General features: G+C 55.0%; 2 protein-coding genes across 2 annotated transcripts; both read left to right on the plus strand.

The window, feature by feature from the left end:
• The first annotated feature begins 1,738 nt into the window (after positions 1–1,738).
• Positions 1,739–8,482, plus strand: SLC45A3 (solute carrier family 45 member 3). The gene is made up of 4 exons (XM_035561483.1): positions 1,739–1,910; positions 2,151–2,978; positions 4,328–4,593; positions 8,024–8,482. Exons 1-4 carry the CDS (start codon positions 1,739–1,741, stop codon positions 8,480–8,482), a joined length of 1,725 nt encoding a protein of 574 aa, XP_035417376.1.
• A 7,158-nt stretch (positions 8,483–15,640) lies between these two features.
• LOC126913561 (Krueppel-like factor 15) lies at positions 15,641–18,533 on the plus strand. Its single transcript, XM_050715264.1, has 2 exons — positions 15,641–15,771; positions 18,344–18,533. The coding sequence occupies exons 1-2, from the start codon at positions 15,680–15,682 to the stop codon at positions 18,531–18,533; spliced, it is 282 nt and encodes a 93-aa protein (XP_050571221.1). The 5' UTR covers positions 15,641–15,679.

The following is an 18,533-nucleotide window of genomic DNA, read 5'->3' on the forward strand; positions in this document are numbered from 1 at the left end:
CCTCGAGTCCTGGTGGCCTCAGGGTGCAGAGGAGGGAGGCACGTGTTGGCCTGGAGATGGTCCATGTAGGAGGGGACATCTCTTGCTCTCCCGTCTAATTGAGGCAAAGAATTTAGAGGGGGACAGGGCTGCAAAACTGGATTTTCACCTTGTTCCTCCTGCTGGGCTCACTCTCCACAGCTAAGGAAGGCAAACTCTGTACCAGTTAGCCTCTCTGGCATGAGGGAGGTGTACCGGCAGGTAAACAGCCACAGCTTCCCCACAGTCAGGGAGGGAGCAGGCAGAGATAAGCTCCTCCGCTGGAATGTCCCGCGTTCTGCCCAGCCTCCTTCAAGCACAGGACCCAAAGCTCCTGGGGGCTGTGCTGTGGTGGGACCGGAGGCAGAAGCTTGTGCAAACCAGGAGCACAGTGCAGGGGGCACTTTGAGGAACGAGTCCTGTGCTGGAACAGTTCGGGACAGTGGGACCTTTGGGAACCAGGCATAACAAAGAAACTCGCTGGTGGCTCACTTAGGGTGTGAAGTCAGAGCAGATGAATCCCTGGGAATTCAGTTTGGTTTGCTCCTGAATCAATGTCTGTGCAGGAGCTGAATGTCACCCTTGCTGCTAACCCATTCTACCTCTCCCGAGGTAACCACAGACCATCTCCCCAAGATGCTGTTAGCCACACAGCAGTTGGGTGGACTAGGTTGGATGCCGGCAACCTCACAGGATTAGGTTTTGTTGCAGACTGCCACAGTGGCAGGCTCAGCACAAGTTTCTAAGAGGCATCTGCTCTCTTGCCTTGGCTGTTCAGACCCTGTCCGGATCCGGTGGCCTCTCCCCTCTGAAGAAGGCTGGGGAGAGGGAGCATGTTACAGGGCAAATAAATGACTCAGACTAATGAGTAAGGTAATTGCCGTTCACTGTTAGACGAGGCTAAAGTGGGTCAGGTTTGTTTGTGAAACTCCACGGAGGCACCATCTGTTCCCTGTGCCCTGTCTCGGGGGCTGGAGGCAGGATTTGGGTGAGATCGCGTCCCCGGGAGCTGGGGGGAGATGCCTGGTCAGCAGGTGGTGGTGCGGGTCCCCAGAGATGCCCTAAGTGGCTGCAGGCGCTTGCCTGCCTCCATCCTCAAACAGGGACTCGTAATTGATTTCACTGGGAGAGGGGACCCGAAGTCCCTTCTGAGGTTAAGGCCTTTGTGTCTCTGCTACAACTTCCCATCTATCAGATGAGGCTGGACAGGGCACCAAGGGGTCATTAGGCCTCCCGCAGCCCGAAGGCAGGATTGGATTTTCCCAAACCGTTTCTGACAGGTGCCTGTCTCACCTGCCACAAGCCCTCGGAGAGAAACCAGGCACAAGCATAGCTCATCCCTTAAAACCCCACAGCTCTCCCAGGTGCCCTCGCATCTGTAAGCTGTCTCTTTCAGCCGCGACGTGTCTGTGTGGCACCTGCTTTTAGTCCTGTCCCCTGCCCTGTGTCTAACGAGCCGTCTCTTCTCTCAGACCACAGCATGTGAGCAGAAGGGGAAGCACGGAGCGGGATCTCGGCCTGCCCACGCTTGGACTTGACATTGCTGGGCCCACGTCTTGCAGCAGGAGGAAGAGGAAAAGACGGTTTGCTCACCGACGCTAAAAATGGGAGGCAGCATCTGTCCGGCAGACCGGGAACGGAAGCTCCAGACCTCGCCTGTGGGACATCTCTGGGAGCGCCGGAGCACCGCAGCCCTCTGTCAGTGAGGGTGTGGGGCAGCATGGCGCACAGAGCGTGGCTCAGCACGCTGCTGCACAGCCGCAGGGCCCAGCTCCTGCTGGTCAACTCCCTGACGTTCGGCCTCGAGGTCTGCCTGGCTGCCGGCATCACCTACGTGCCTCCGCTGCTGCTGGAAGTGGGCGTCGAGGAGAAGTTCATGAGCATGGTTTTGGGTAGGCAGTTTCTCTCTCACCTTCAGGAGACTTATCTCCCCTTCAAGGGGCAAATCAGAGCATGGAGGGGTGGTTGCAGGATGGCTGTTACATCAAGGGCAGCCTTGTGTTTGGAGGGGAGGGCTCTGACCCAGTGAATCTTACTGGGTCCCTGAAACATCCCAGGCTTTTGTTGCAGTGCACATAGACTGGAGTCCTGTCCAGTTCTGTCCCCTAACACTACCTCTTCCTCTGTTCCAGGGATAGGACCTGTCCTTGGCCTGGTTTTTGTCCCACTGATCGGATCTGCCAGCGACCACTGGCACAGCAGCTACGGCCGAAGGCGGCCTTTCATCTGGATGCTGTGCCTGGGAGTCCTGCTGAGCCTCTTCGTGATCCCGCACGCCAGCAGCCTGGCCAGCCTGTTTGCCCTCAACACTCGCCCGCTGGAGATCGCCTTCCTCATCCTGGGCATCGGGTTACTGGATTTCTGCGGCCAGGTCTGCTTCACCCCGCTCGAGGCCCTGCTCTCGGACCTCTTCCAGGAGCCCGACAACTGCCGCCAGGCCTTCTCCATGTACGCCTTCATGATCAGCCTCGGGGGCTGCATTGGCTACCTGCTGCCAGCCATTGACTGGGGGGGCAGCTTTCTGGCCCCGTACCTGGGAGGGCAGGAGACATGCCTCTTCAGCCTCCTGGCTGTCATTTTCCTTGGCTGTGTGCTGGCCACGCTCTTTGTGACTGAAGAGGCAGCCACCCAGGCAGATGCCCTGGACGACGCAGCACTGAAGGATGCTCTCCCTAAGCCCTCCCCTCCTGCCTGCTGCTCTTGCCAGCTCTCTAAGAGCCTCCTGCAGGCCAGGCACATGGTGCAGGCCCTCAGAAACCTCTGCACGCTGCTGCCGCGGCTTCACAGCCTCTACTGCCGCATCCCCAGGGTCATCCGGCGCCTGTTCGTGGCCGAGCTCTGCAGCTGGATGGCACTCATGACTTTCATGCTGTTCTACACGGACTTTGTTGGGGAAGGGCTGTACCATGGTGTCCCCAGAGCCAAGCCGGGCACAGAAGCCAGACGCCACTACGATGAAGGTGAGAAGTGAACCGTCTGCTCTGGGGCCACAGGGCCTGTTCCCTGGGACAGGAGCGTTTAGTGGGAGCTAGGAATGGGCTCAGCTCTGCCAGTAGTGCAAAAACTTGTTACAGGGAACTACACCTTCTGCAGGTGGGTCAGGAAAAAACATTCCCCCGTGACCAAGAGAGCATTGCACAGGGGACTGAATAGGGAAACACCTCATTCTCCTCTGAGCTACCAAGCACAGAAATAGATCTGGCAGCACAGCCCTGGCCTGGGGCTGAATTGTTAAGTGGCAGAATGGTCCGGCAGTTTGCATGCTGAACAGAACATACCTGGCTCTGTCTGCAAAAGGTGACCACCTCTGCCATGTCCTTCCTCTCCTCCTCCCTCCTTTTTAAAGGAGAGATGATGGTGCCCCCCGTCTCTTGTAGGGCAGGGGTTGAAAACGCTTTGCTGCATCTCCCTTTCACACAACTGTGAGATTCCCATCTCACATCTATATCTGGGGAGCCCTGGAGCAGCTTCCCCAGTTCTCACCGCTCTCTCCAGTGCTTCCTGTTACTGCTCACCACAAGTCAGCAGCTGCCACATCCCCACCATGGGATACAGCTCACTCCAGCACGTTACCTGCTTACTGTTGTTGCCTGCTGTCCTCGTTTTGGCTGCTGTGTTGTGCCAGAGCCTTGACTCCACTGCCCAGCCCTTCTTTCCCTCCCCTAGATCCAAGTCCTTTATTCTTGGAGGCATTCCCCTGGCCCTCCTTCTCTAGCTGTATACCCCGCCCTCCAAGTTTTCCACTCAGTGCCTCCACGAGCTCTGCAGTACACTGCCTCTTTGTGCTGTGCCTCTGTTTAACTTAGAGGGAGCTTAATTATTATTTAACACTTCCACTGTATAGCTTCCAGCAGGTCAGGGCTCCATTGTGCTAGCAGTCATAGAAACATGTGTTGAGTAATGATCCTTGCTCCAAAGAGTTAATGGTTTTAATTCCCTGAAATCTGATAGATCTTTGCAAAGGGTAAGGTCCAGATTGCTACCGGATACTGCTGTCGCTCAGTGGATGTTGTATACTTTCCCTTGGCTGAAGCACAGTTTCTTGTTCCTTTTGTTCTGTGGCTGGTTTTGGCATCAGATAACAGATCCTGGTTCATGAGCAGGTGACACAGATCCTGATCAAGAGTAGGAAAGTGAGAACAAGAGCTTTCCAAGAGAAGAATGGCGTTTGAATTTCTGTCTCCCCCTCTCATTGCCCCTCTGGCCTGACTTGGGCACTGGAGGGAGGTCTGAGGCCCGAAGGTGCTTGGCTGTCTGAAGCCTGGGCGCAGTCGTGGCAGTGTCTGTCACCACCTCTGCTTACCCGCAGGTGTCCGGATGGGTAGTTTGGGCCTCTTCCTGCAGTGCGTCACGTCCATCTTCTTTTCGACAATCATGGACCGGATGGTGAAGTGCTTTGGGACGCGGGCGGTCTACCTGGCCAGCGTGGTGTTCTTCCCCGCGGCTGCCTTCGTCATGTGCCTTTCCCACAGCGTCATCGTTGTGACCATCTCAGCTGCTCTCACGGGCTTCACCTTCTCTGCACTCCAGATCCTGCCATACACGCTGGCATCGCTCTATCACCATGAAAAACAGGTAGGGACCTGCTCCAGAGGGCGATGTGCAGGTAGCTGTGAGGACAGCTTGGGCAGCCTCTTCAGCCACTTGTAGCTGCCACAGTCAGCTCAGGCCATGGCAGAGAACACATGCCTGTGTTCAGAGGTTCTCCTTGTGTGCCTCTTGTCTCCAGGCGGCGTCTTCTCTGAAGATTTATCTGAAATTGAGGAGAGAAGAGAGTTTCGCATCTCCTTCCCTAGGCATTCCCTGCTCACAAGAAGCATTTTGCAATTTTAAATAGTGGGGAGGGGGTAAGATGGGAGAAAGCTAGGATTAGTGCACCAAAAGGGATGTCCTGTGATCTTCCGTGTTAGGGACACTGGTGCAGATTAGTTATTGCCATGTGTTTTCTGCAGCTAAGTCACATCTGCAGGATTGCCAACCTGAGGTGCTAAAACAGGTGTAGGGTCCTGCTCTCGAATTTTGGTCCATAACACGAAGAGCCGTAAAATAGGAAGAATTTTCCTATTCCTCTAGCTCCATGAAAAACAAACCTTGAGAAACTTTTAACATAACACAAAAGCTAGTAATTCTGTCCCACAGATGATATCCTTGTGGCAAAGTCTTGGGAGGTTTCTGAGTTGCACACTGGATTAATAGCAGTTTCTCTTGTGCTGCAAATGCAAAATTAATTTGTGGTTTGAGAGCAGCTCTTTCATCCCGATGGCAGGCGGTTCACTGTACAGTGAAGTAAGCAGGAGTTCTTACCACAGGCATCCAGATGTTCACATTGAACAAATATTTGTGACCAACCCATCCTGATTTGCACCAGGCACCCTGTTAAAATAGGGGTATGAGGGAGTGTTCTGCTTCGCAAAAGCTTCAGCTTGCCTGGGATCTCCCATGGACATAACATCGACAGAATGAAAACCAAAGCCCACAGCCTGGGAGTGTGAAGGCCACATGCCCAACTGTTTGCCAAAGTCTTGATGGGGAGCAACTCTCAGTACAATGAGGTGTGGGGTATAGCAGGGTTTGGCCTTTCTGTTGCCCTGACTTGAAAGCTTCTCCTTCCTCTACCAAGAACTTTCCAGCAGGCTGCAGGGAGACCCCACAAGAAGCAGTCCCTCAAATGTGATTTGCAGAAAATTCTCCATCTTCACCACTTCTATTCTTCTCTCTTCTCTTACTTTTGAAATCTGTCATCATTTTTGTTTGCCTTCCCTCGTTCCTGCTTCCTCTCTTCCCTCTATTTTTTTTTTTTTTACCTTTTTTTTTATTTCAAATGCTCCTCCCGAAGTGAATCAGCAGAGGGGCATCCAGAGTGGCTGTTGCTTCTACCCTGTGCGGGATCGATGGCGAAAGCCTGCAAGGCCACCTCAGCTGGAGCTCCTTGCTTTGCACAGGCTCTGTAAGTCGCTCCATTCTCCTGCATGCCCTCTTCATCTTTGCATGGCCACTAAACCTTGTCTAGAACAGGAGGAAAAGATCTGCATGTTCTAACAGCACCCGAAAGCTTGCTACAGAGAGATGCATGGTGAACATTCACACCTTCTGCATGAGATTAGGGAGAGGTAGGTTCCTCATTCCCACCACTCCCCGTCAACTATAGAGGGAGATGAAGCTGCTGATTGAGGCACCAAAGACACTTGGGGTTTATCCTGTGTTATGCAGGGTGATTTTAAAGTATGCGTTCTCACTATGCTCATTCAAGTGAATATCTGATTAAGTCATTTTCTCGAGATGTAATTTCTGTATACTAGGTACTCAGACATCTCTGCTAGATCTCATAACTCTGAAGTCTTAGCTTGGATCGGTATAGAAGATGTGGCCTGGACCTTCAGGGCAGCTGAGCAGGCTTCTGAGAACATCAGCATAAAATGTGGAGGGCTGGAAATGTGGGGCACATCCTAGCGTGGCTCACGCAGTGCCCTTTCTGATGTTTGGTGGCAACAGGAGCTGCATGTGACGGTTTTTAAGCTCCACATAAGATAGGTGGCAGTCCTGGATTCATGCTTCTGAGCTTAAGTGCGTGAGCCTAGACCCTGGGGTTTGAGGGGTACAGTGAGCAGCTGAGCAGAGCCCAGGTAAAGCTTTTGGAAGTAGGCTCCCATTTAGTGAAGTTCTCATCCAGTTTCTCTTCTCTGATTGAACCTGAAACTGTTTGTGTTCCAGAACTGCAGCCATGGCCTGGGGCAGCATGAACAGAGACTGCTGGGTGCTGACATACGCTGGGGCAGGGCTGGGTGTAGCTGGGTGGGTGCCAAGACTGCTGAAAGCTCTGGGATGGCCTGCGACAGAGCTGGAGTGCCCACTCCTGCCCCAGCAGTTCCCTCCCGGTGACCTGTGTCCTTGTCCCTCCTGCAGAAGGAAGGGTTCTTTAGGGAAGCCCTTCTGAGCCCTGCAGCTGGGTACGGTGTTCTCTGCCCTCAAACAGGTGCTGTTTTTTCCTTTTTGGTTTCTTTGTTTGCTCTATCTCATCATGCAGATAATAGATTAACGTCCTTCATTATCTGGTCTGCGCCGGACAGATCAGTGCTTGTGCAAACGCCCTGGAGTTTTCAAGCTGGGGTATTTTTGTTATCTGCACACCACTGCCCTTTATTTATTGGCATTAACTCGGAGAGCTTTTTGATCCAAATACTCCCCATGAATACTGCTGGAGTGAACCATGCCCCTGAAATCTCACAGCCTGAGCAAAGTGAGGCAAAAAAAAAGGTGAGAAGAAAAAGATTTTCCTTCCCCCACTTTTCCAACCTGAGTCGGGAGGCTCAGGTCAGGCAAATGAAGCAGCACGCTTGAGGTCACGCATGCACGGTCTGCTGCAGAGCTTTCTCCTGAGCTCCCAGCACTGTACCCACCTCCGTTAGTGTCACTGTAAGTATCCTGGATACCGAGAAGTGGCTGTGCACCCAGGGCTCTGAGCAGTTCTTCAGTCTTTAGGGCTGTTGTGCAGGAGTGTTTTGAGTTCCCAGCCTGCCACCTTACAAAAGCTCATGTTTGCACTGGAACGGGCTGTCTGGCTCTGGGATATGCCGAAAGCAGGCTCTGGCCCTTCACTCCTGCCCTGCGAGCCTGCATCAGCTGCTTTCGGGTGGGGTGAAATGGAGCTGGCGCCCAGTGAGGAGGTGACGACCCGGGGCTCGGAGCAAAACATCCCCAAGCGCAGAGCCCGGGCTGGCGCTGGGCTGCGGTGCTGTGCTGCGCCATGGAGCTTGAACACAACAAGGGCACCACTTGGCCAGTTTCCCCGGTGAGTCAGGGTTGCTTTGAGCCCCGTGCCAGTCAGGAAGAGCCAGGCTGGCTCGGGGAGGCCACCACACGTGGGCCAGGCTCACTGCAGGCACCTCCAGCACACAGAGCTCAGAGTGGTTTTGCTCTCGCACGCAGCAGGGGCCCCTAGCCCCCGCCTCGCTTGCTGGGCTCCACCCTTCTTCTCATTCCTCACGTGCCCTCCTTCTTTCCCCAGGTATTTTTGCATAAATACAAGAGCAAAGAGGAGGAAGGTACGGCTCGACTGGACAAGAAATCGGCCTTCCCTAAAAGCCTTTCCAGCCAGAAGCTGACTTACCAGAATGGACATGCTGGGGGCCTCTACTCCTCCTCCTCCTCCTCCTCCTCCTCTCCTCCTCCGGCTGCCAGCTCAGCTCTGTGCGTCAGCTCCTCCTGCGACGTCTCGCTGATGATGATGGTGGGAGAGCCGGACTCGGTGGCTCCTGGCCGAGGGATCTGCCTGGACCTGGCCATTTTGGACAGTGCTTTCCTTCTCTCTCAGGTTGTCCCCTCCCTCTTCATGGGGTCCATCGTCCAGTTTACGCAGTCGGTGACTGCCTACATGGTGTCGGCTGCTGGCTTTGGCCTGGTGGCGATTTACTTTGCAACCAAAGTTGTCTTTGATAAGAGTGACATGGCCAAGTATTCATTGTGATGGGGAATGCACAGGGGCAGCACGTGGCTGCCTGCACGTGGCAAAACGAGCTGTGTGTACGCTCACACAGCCGCTTGTCGGAAGCCTCGTGTTGTGTGTGCTCTCCCCACGCTGCTGCTGGGACCCCTGGGGGGTTGCTCTAGGCCGGGGGCAGGAGCCGTGCAGCAGGGCTAACTAATCTCAGGTGTAAATATGAGGCATCGGGGCATTGTGCTTCAGGCCAGCATTGCTTTCCACGTGGTGCCTTTATCAGATGAAAGCACTGCACAGCCAGCACCAAAGGAGATTGTACAGGGGGACAGAAAGGAAACGGACTTTTCCTTTAATAACGGGTCACGTTTCTGTCGTGTTTCTACCTAAACTGAGCAGGAGAGGCAGTGATATGGGAGGGGAGGAAGAAATCATTGGTTCTCCTGTTTTCCAGCTATAGATGTATCCTCTTACCCTGCTTGTTGTAATTTTACTCAGCTTCTTGAGTAACACTTCAAACAGGGCACTGGGAGGAGATTTCCTTGGGAAAAGGATGGGTGCCTAAGGTTTGGTCATGGAGCAAAGGGGTGCGTATGCATGCACATGTGCTTCAGTCTCTGTTCTGACTGGGAGAAACCCTTTAGGAGAAAAGTTACTATGCCTTGTTTTGGGAAAAACAAGTGACGTTTCGTTAGGACCAATTCCAAAAGGTGACTTATCTTTTACATATGTACCAAGTTTCAGCAGATGAAAAGGACTTCTTAATTTATTTTTTTTCCTGAATGATTGTTTTTAGCTTTCCTTACAGTTCTCAGTAACTGGCCTCTCACTCCTCAGGGCCCGGAGCAGCCACCTGTCCTCTCCCAGTGCCTCCTAGCAGATTTGGGCTGGTGTGCCTCTTCCACACCTGACCCTTCACACCTGAGTGAAATAGAACAGGCAGAGCTCTCCTGGAAGGCTGTCTGAGAACAAATGTTCCAGGCTGGAGGAAGCTGCGGGGATTGCTTGTCCACCGATGGCCAGCTGAACTCGGCAGCAGTCGCTGCTGTACTAGCTACCTCGTGTTGGTCGCTGGCTGTGTTTGTGTTCCTTCGAAGAGGTGGCCCCAAAGCAGCCTTCCAGACCAGACTCTTTCCAAACTGAAGGGCTTTTGGCTGTGCTTGCAGGCTGGCAGAGCACACTGCATCGCGGTGTCCCGGTGAGTTAACACATTGCCAGCGCTCCCAAAGCAGCTGCTGGAAACAGCATCATGAACGCTCCCGCCGCTGCTTTGAGAACAGGGCAAGCCTAGTTCTTGGTGTGCTGGATGAAGGAAGGAGCAGAACAGAAACTCTTGATGCTGTTTGTGCCTGTGATTTGCTGATCCAGATTACACGTTTACTATGTTACGCTTGTTTTGGCTTTATTTTTTTAATTTCCAGACAGAGGTCAAGATTCTTACTGAGGCACAGCATAAACACAGTTACCTGTGAGAGTAAGGCAGAGTGCCTGCTGCACCGGGACCGATGCTGCTGGGTTGTTTAGGTTGGGCAGCCGTCAGACGTGAGTCATCTTCCCTGGCAGAGGAGCGGCTGCAGCTGTGCTTCTGGCCAGCCCCATGCCTGATGCGAGTGGACCAGCTGCAATAATTCTGCAGATAGCAGATCTCTGCCACTTGAAGATTCCTCATACACCAAGAAGGAGTCCAGGTCCTGGCCCCCAGTCAGCGCTTAGACTTTGAAATGCACAGAGAAAAGCATGAACTGGGCGTTTGGAGGTTAGGCTGTGCGCATGCAGAAGTTCAGCAGTCCTTAATTTTGGCTGGTCTAAACAAAGTGTTTGTGAGTAATTTTCTGTGGAGGTGTGTGGGCAGTGAGATGCACTGGTGAGGTTCTGCTAAGGGCAAAATGTTGCTATTTTTGTGAGGTCATGTCAGACTATTCCTTGGCATGGAAGCAAGGTTACTCCCCTGCTGTCTGCAGACGGGTCCTGAGAGAGCTTCTCCTAAGTTTTTTTAAAGTATCTTTCCTGTAAAGGGTGACTGTTTTTGTTTTATTTCTTCTCAGATTATATGCCTACCGGCCTCCCTTTCCCACAACAAGGTCTGTGTGCTGAAATGCAGCTGTTTGGGGGATGGATCTGGTGGCTGCTTAACCACCTACGGAAACAGTTTTTCATCTGCACTTCCTACCCTGGTCTCTGTCCACTTCAGGCTTCGGAAGGAAGTTTTTGAGGCAAAACATTATTGCCAACAGTGGGGTGTTGCTGGGATGAGTGCTCCTAGTGAGCAGTAACCTCTGACCAACATTTTTCAAGCAGGTCCCCACCTGAGTGCTGGAATATCTTGCCATTTGTCTAAGTGCCAGTAGAGTACTTCCACACCAGCCTCAGGTCTACTGGTCTGATGATGAAGGCCTCGAATGCTTCATTAGGAACATCCCGGTGATCCTTAAGGAAGCAGTGGGCTCAAGGGGGCGTTAGCCTTGTTTTCTCATGCCTTTGGGTTTGGAACATGAGAGAAAAAGATGCTGCAGTTGTTGATCCATAACTTGTATGTGTCCTTCAAGAGGAGAAGGCTTAAGCGTGCCAGATTCCCCTGCGGCCCTGCCCCCAGGGCTTGGGGTTAGTCCATGCAGAGATCTCGCTCAGGCCCAGAGAGGCACAGACCCACCCACCACGGGGCTCCTTAGCCATCCCTGCTCTGCCCGTGCTGCTCTTCTTTTAGCCAGTTCAGCACCTGTGAGAAGAGCTGCTTGGTTATTTACCAAGAGACTCTGATTTCTCACATCTCCTTCCCCCCAGCCCCCTTCTTTCCATTTCCTCAGCTGGAGCGAAACCCTGTGGATTCGGTAATTGCTCCTTTCCTTCTTACCCTCCTGTTACACCAGGAAAAGTCTGCTGGGCCCGCTGCCAGCTCCTAACATAGTGGGCAGGTGGGTGCAGGAAGGAGCATTTGCCAAGACCCAGCTCTGTCTTTGCTAACCCTGTCCCCTGCCTGAGCAGAGCTGCGCTGCTGGCAGGAGAGCGGTGCAGGAAACGGCCACGTGTGGACGGGTCCTGGGCAGGCAGGGGTGGAGGGGGATGTTGCATTTGCTGCCACTGCAATGGCCCCATCCCTTTTCCCGATTTAGCTGTCCTCCAGTACACTCTTTCATTACCAAGAGCCTTTCTTCCTAGCTCAGGCAGTCGCTGGGGCTCGTAGGAGAGGCATTTCCCAAAACGCGCGCTGAGAAACTCCTTTAGAAGATTAAGTCCTTTCTGGAACAGCTTCCCTGTGTCCGGATCCCATACAGGCCAGCAGGGGACACGGGTGTGTACTGGTAAAGGTGAGCACATCTCTGACTGTACGGACATAAGGGTGCGAGCACAGCCACCTCTCCAGGACGCGGTTACACCACACAGGGATGGGACAGGCTCCTCCGAGCTGTCATCGGCAGCATTTCCGTCTTGGGGTAGCGCCTGCGCTGTGCCTCCCTCTCCGTCCCTTTTGCGAGGCAGTGGCTGTGAGAGCCGAGCTGGGGACAGAGGGGAGCTGGGCGAGCATCTTCTCTGTTGCGGGGCTCTTCTTGTGAACCTGTGGGCGAGGGAAGGCCGTGTCGATGCTGGGTTTCTTTGGAGATCGTGTACTGTCTGCGAGACGCGGATGTTTTATTTATTCAGTGGAGTAAATATTTTGTATACGATGTAAGAGGAAGGCTATAATAAATTTTTATGAAACGGAGGAAATAAAAAGCGCTCAAACCGGCCAGCAGTGTGTGTCCCTACCGGGGTCGGGGCGGGGGCGAGCCGCCAGGGGGCGCCTCCAGCGAATTTGGGGCTGGGGCTGGGGCTGGGGCTGGGGTCCGGGGCTGGGGCTGAGCACGGCTCTCGGAGCACCTCCGCACCTCCTCGTCCGCCGAATGTGCGCAGCGAGGTGCTGAGCTGGGTGCTGTTCGCCGTGACTCGCTGCCAGGCGTTCCCGGTGGGTCTGGGGCGCGGACATCCCATCCTGCTCGCCCCGCTGGGTGCTGTGCAAGCACACAGGGATCGCTCCCCGCTGTCCCCGGCAGCTGTGCGAGGTGGTGTAAGCCAGCCCTGGGGGTTGAAGCCGGCAGCATCGCAGCAGGTAGCGCCTGAGGATTGCGAAGAGCTGAGGCTTTCCCCGGCCCCAAAGGAACCGGAGTAATACCAGGACTTATTTTGAAGGTGAAGCTGGGACACGGGTAAGTGACACCAGAGGCGCACCAGTGGGCAATGGGCTGCCCCTTCCAGGTGACCACGCACCTTCATTGTTTGCTTTGGGGTTTTGGGTTGTGTCGTTTTGTTTTGTTTTCCAAATGTGAAATCTTACTCTGGTGAGGGAGAGTTTTTATTCAGGCTCCAATCCCCGTGCTTCTAACAAAGCAGAGAAATTTTGCATTCGTTTCTGTGGCTGTACGGTGCTTGCTGCAGCTGGTAAGTGTCCTCCAGTCGCTTCTGAGCAGGCTGCAACGAGAAACTCCCTTTTCCTATAAGGGGCACTGTCTGCCTCAGAAATGTTCCGCTTGCAAATACTTAACCCCAGAGCACTGTCACTACCAAACCCTGTGTGTGCTTTGAGAGAGCGGAGGCAGACCCGATTCCCCGCCCCGTGCACGGGACAGCACGCTCCCGTGTTTCTGACTCTCGTGTTTTGTTTTTTTTTTTTGGTCGCAGGGCACGTGGCTCCTGCACTGCAATGACCACCAGACAGTTTAGAATGACCCCATGAGCCCAGAAAGCCATCTCTGCCTCCTACCTGCCGGAGGCAGCCCCACGCTCAGCCTCGCAGAGTCCCTTGGGAGGCCACAAGCCGCAGACCCGCCATGCGGCCGGAGCCCCGCACCTCCTGCACCACCTGCCCAGCAGCAGCCGCACGCTGGAGCCCTGCCTGCTTCCAGACACGTGCCAGCAGCAGCCATGGCCGCAGCTACCTGCTCGGACATGACTCGTCTTTTTTTCTTTTCTTTTTTTTTTTTTTTTTCTTGAAATGTTGCAGGAAGCTGGACTTCTTCCAGTGTAAACAAGCAGGGAGAGGAAAGGATGGCCCAGTGCAGCACAGCCCGAGCACAGCACAGGTACGGCCCCCGACAGCACCCTACATCCCCCTACCTGTGGCTCCGTGGGGGTCCCAGGCCGGGCTCCGGGTGCCCTGGAGCTGAGCCCTTGGTGGGGCTGGGCGGGGCGGGGGCAGGCGCGGAGCCACCCCCAAGCTGCGGGGCCAGCGCGGAGCCAAGCCAGGTAAGGGGGCACGGGGCTGCGGGTGGGCACCAGCTCTGCAGGGCGCGAGGGGTTCACCACCACGTCCACTTCACCAAGGGCTCCTCGGGCCACGGGGGGCTTCCAGCTGGCACCCGGCTCTGTTCCCTGCCAGGGGCCTGGGGGCTGCAGCCCCACTGGGCTGTGCTGACATTTGCTTGTCCTTGGCTGGGTCGGGGCACGGGGCACCCCGTTATCTCCAAGGGGTTTGCGCCACGTGGCGCTGCCGCTAAGCGGCTTTGCTTCTTTAGCACGTTTTGTCCCGGAAGGCTTTGTGAGCTCAGGCTTTGCTCGGACGGCCTGAGCCTACCTCTGGGCTCGGAGAGGTTACAGGTGTTTGTCTGTGCTGTTGAGCACAGGAGGAGAGTCGTGACCCTCAACCGAGTCCCAGCTCCTGCTCACTGGCTGACCTGGGGCAAAGTGCTTCACCCCCGTGTGCTCGAGCTGCACATCTGCTGATTTCATAGAGCCATTGCGTGCTGTGAGGGATCCGAAGAGCTATGAGGATGGAAATGCAAAGCGAAGCTTGAAAGCAGCACTGACCTTGTTGTGCAGTATGTTCACTGGAGGCTGAGGTCTGGCCTCCGCCTTGCTGCAGTTTATCTGACAGCATTTTTGATGGGCATTTTGCAAAATGCCTTGGATTGACAAGGCGCTGACATCTGTCACAGGCATCCCCAGATGTAATGCAGCGCTCCACCAGTTACACGTCTCCCCTTAGCACCGCTCTGCAGGGCAGGACGTTCCCAGTGCTCTGCTTAGGTGGGACCAGAGCGCTCCACGAGCTACCCCAGGATCTATTTGCACCATGTGACTGTAAAGACAGGAGCCTTTATATTACATCCAGACTGCATCTCAGCAATTTGCTTTCCCAGCTCGCAGGACCCTGAGGACGCGCTGATAGCGGGGACTGGCAGGACTGGTTGCAGTTCTGCAGAGAGCTCATGGGCTCATTTACGCTGGGAAAGACTCTGCAAAGTGACTGTGGCATGGCTTTTCTTTCTCCCAAAAACTCCCTTTCTGCATTAAATGCCCCAGGTAAGCGAGCAGAAGGCCGTGCCTCGCTGGGTGCCTCAGGTGTTGCAGAGGCAGCCTGCAAGCTGCTCTCCCAGCCCCTGCGGGCTGAATGCCAGGAGGGCGCTCGCCTCTGGAGACTGCGTGGTCCCACCTGGAGGAGTCAGGACTTTGCTCCTCTGTTCTGAAGCGTGGTGCGTGTGTCCTCAGGGGCCCTGCGAGCTGACCCCAGACAGGCTCGGCGCTGCTCCCTGAAGGTGTGACCTGCCTCGGCCGGCTTTAACCTTGCTCGTTCAGGCACCCAGCCCCTGCAACCACAGCAGTGCAGCTGCTGCTGAGCGCCTGCCAGCGGTGGTGCTGCACCGAGCCCTGGGCAGGCTGGCAGCCGGCGCTCCCCTGCCCGTCCTGGGATCAGTTCCTGAAGCAGAGAGCTGCAGTCCCGCCGTGATGGGTCTGCGTTGGGTCGTGGTGCTGCCGACACTTGCAGCAGGGACAAGCCAGAGCCCTCTGCTGGGTCTCGCTTACCTCCTGTTTGTAGGCCACAAGCCATCCTCTTTGCCATCCAGCAGCACATTCCTGCCCTCTGGCGTAGGTGGAAGAGGGATGAAGTGTTTCATTGTGTATTTTTACCTTAATAAACTTCCCAGAGAAGTTTGCTTCTGGGAGGAATCTCGCTCTCTGCAGCCTGTGTAGGAAGATGGTTAGCGTGTGTTTTTTGAGCAGCAGCATCTTTCAAAACAAACAGTGGTCACTGACTACTTTTGATGTTTTCTTTCTAATGTACGGTCCATTTTATTCAAAGAAATTTATTCAGATTTCTTTGTTTCTAATTTGGAAATAACCTCGGTGGTGTTCCCTTGCAGATGGGCGAAGACTTCCCCAGCCCCGGGAGCCCCAGCTGAGCTCTTACAGAGGCTTCTGGCCCAGCCCAGCCATGAGCTTCGTGTGGGTTGGGGACGTGAGTCGGGCTGCGGCAGGATGTACGCCAAGAGCTCCCACCTCAAGGCCCGCTGCCGTCGGCACAGCGAGGAGAAGCCCTACCCGTGTGCTTGGCCCAGCTGCGGCTGGCGGTGAGTAGGAGCCGCGGGCGGCACTGCCAGGGGGCACACGTTGCCTGCCAGGCTGCAGGACGGCTCGCGGGTAGTGAAAGGCCAGGGTAAAATCACAGGTTGTCTTCCCCAAATGAATTTTGGGTGAGACCTGTAAGGAGGCCTGGAGGAGAAAAGTGTTTTGAGTGACCCTGGGTAGTTTTCATTCAGTCTGCACGTGCTGAAAAGCTCCAACTGGAGACGCCAATGTGACCCTGTCCCAGACACCCCAAACCCCTCAAGAGACGAGCAGATCCCTGAATGCCCTCAGGCAATACAGCTTTCCCAAGGGATTTTGTAACTTTGCAAGCTTTCTCTGCCTGCTTCAGGATAATTTCTGCAGTTGGGTTACAAAAGGGGTTCCTCCAATTAATATTTCTCCCAGAAAATAGGAGTCCCACTGCATCCTCAGGAGCCAGCACATAGTTCTGTGTCAGTTTAGCATCTCTTTGCTTTCTCCTGCTGTTTGCCTGCGCCGGCTGCTTGTATCCCTCACCTGCAGCATATCTTTGTCATGCATTTACTTTTGTTCGCTCTGTGCCTGGTGGTGGTTGTCGTTTTCTTTCATCTCGGTTCCCTAAATTAACCATGCTTCTTAATTGTGCTGCACATCTCTGATTGCTTTCTGCTGTGGTGTTCTCTTCCTGGTCCCGGGGGGCAGGATGCTCAGCACAGCCTTTGGGAAGGAGGATTAGTAGTTCTCAGGTCTCGTGTAGCACTTTCCATCAGCAGATCTCAAAGCACATCACAAAGGAGACCGGTGCTGGCAGCACCGAGCTTCCCTGGTTTCTTGTGCAATCCATTGGCATCACCTCGCTGCGTTTCCCTGCATGGTGTGTACAGCTTCTGGCTCGGGGTGGTGAAACTTCGGGAGGTGCGAGACTGGATCTGAATTACATTCGTCCCCCTGCTTCACCCATGCCACACTACGTGTCTGTAGGCTCCTTTCCCAGTACCAACCAGTGCTGCCAAACAAACCCTCCTGCACCTGATGCTCAGAGCCTGAGGACAAAGGAAAGGGGTTATGGCAACCCCACGAGCACCAGCCCTGCTGCACCCGCTCGCTGGCAGCCCATCCTTGCCTTTTCCTCCGCCTGGTCTCAGCTCAGTGTTGAGGCTGAACAGTGTTTCCCTCCGGGAGGGAGGAAGGAGCTCGCCTGCACCACAGCGTCCTGTGAGCCAGACCCAGCCTGACCACGGAGCGGCTGCGCCCTGCTTCGCTCGCTGCCCTGCTCGCCCCTCCGTGGAGCAGCTCTGCGGCCCCGTGGCGTGCTCGGCTGCAGCTGGGGTTCTCTGGGCTCCCTTCCTTAGACGTGTCCCTAACTGTACGTTTGTGTGTCATTTCTCCTGTCTCTGCTTGCCGTGGGGAGCTTGCTTCTCTCCATAAAGCTGGAAGAGAAGTCAGCGGTTTGCGCAAGAGCTGAGGACGGCCTTGGGATGCATTTAGTTTTCACGGCGCTTCTTGTGAGCAGGCGCAGTGCTTCCTGCACCAGGTGTGAGCTTGAAATCCTATCACTGGGAGTCTGGGGTTACATCTGAAGCTCCTTGCTTTGTGCTTCTTTGCGTAGGCATGTTTCAGCCAGATGGAAAAACCCTTCTGTCCTAATACTCCTGCCATCTGTGCTGCCTCCGTAGAGGCAGAACAGGAGAAAATCCTGTCCGGTCCTCCTCTCCAGCGCTCTCCTGGCACGCAGACATGCAAAGGATGCTGAAGTCCCCCCAGCTCCCAGGCCTTGTTGGGAGCATCGAGGTGGCGCCCTGGGAGCTGCTGTGCTTCAGCTCCCTGCAGGTGCCTCCGGTCTGGGTTTGTGTGTGCCAGGTGGAAGAAAGGGCTCAGGAGAATGAAGTGGGGACATGCGTGTGGTTATAGGGACTTTCCAGGCTGTTCAGCTGATCTGCTCCAGGTGTGGGAATTGCACGGCCAAGCTGAACACCGGCTGTTCGTGTGGTCCTTGCTGCTGCATCCTCAGAACAGCAGCTAACTCGCCTCGGCCTGGAAACCTCTGCTTCTCTGCTGCAGGCTGGCTGCGCTTGCTTTTCCTTCTGCCCCCCTGTCTCCAGCTTCCCATCCACCAGGCTGACACTGAAAACTCGCTGCCGTTCTGAGGAGCAAGGGGATGCTCGCAGTTTGCAAGGACACCCCGTGCCCTCTCAGGGAAAACAAACCTTCGCTCAACAGCGATGCCCTTTTTACTGGATGTGCGAAGCGATAGGAAATCCTTTCCACCCAGGCTTCTGACCAGTGTCCTTTAGTCCCTGCCAGCCCCTGGGCTGGTGCCCCTGAAGGCGATTCTCTCAGCATCTGGCCTCGGGGCTGGCAGCTCAGAGTTTCTGGTGAGTGTAAAACAGAGGAAGGAAGGAGGTGGACGACGCTGTCCTTTAAAATCAGTAGCAAGAAACAAAGATCCCAGTGGGTGAATTCCTTTCCTCTTGCCTTCCTCTAAACCACCCCTTGGAGGGTTTTTTTCTTTTCAACACCTCCAGCAGGAACCTGGGGTGCCCCTGTCCTGCCTCGCAGCGAAGGCCGGGCCCTCCATGCCTCCTTCCCCTGCAGGTTCTCCGGCTCAGATGAGCTCTCCTGGCACAAGCGCTCCCACTCCGGTGTCAGGCCGTACCGGTGCGCCGCCTGCGAGAAGAAGTTTGCCCGCAGCGACCATTTAGCCACGCACGTGAAGATCCCCTGGGGCCAGCCGGCAGCCAGCGGACGCTTCGGGGAGGCAGCAGGAGTTAGGTCTGGAGGCTGA

The sequence above is a fragment of the Cygnus atratus genome, chromosome 24 (genome assembly GCF_013377495.2).
Source record: "Cygnus atratus isolate AKBS03 ecotype Queensland, Australia chromosome 24, CAtr_DNAZoo_HiC_assembly, whole genome shotgun sequence".
Lineage (NCBI taxonomy): Eukaryota > Metazoa > Chordata > Aves > Anseriformes > Anatidae > Cygnus > Cygnus atratus.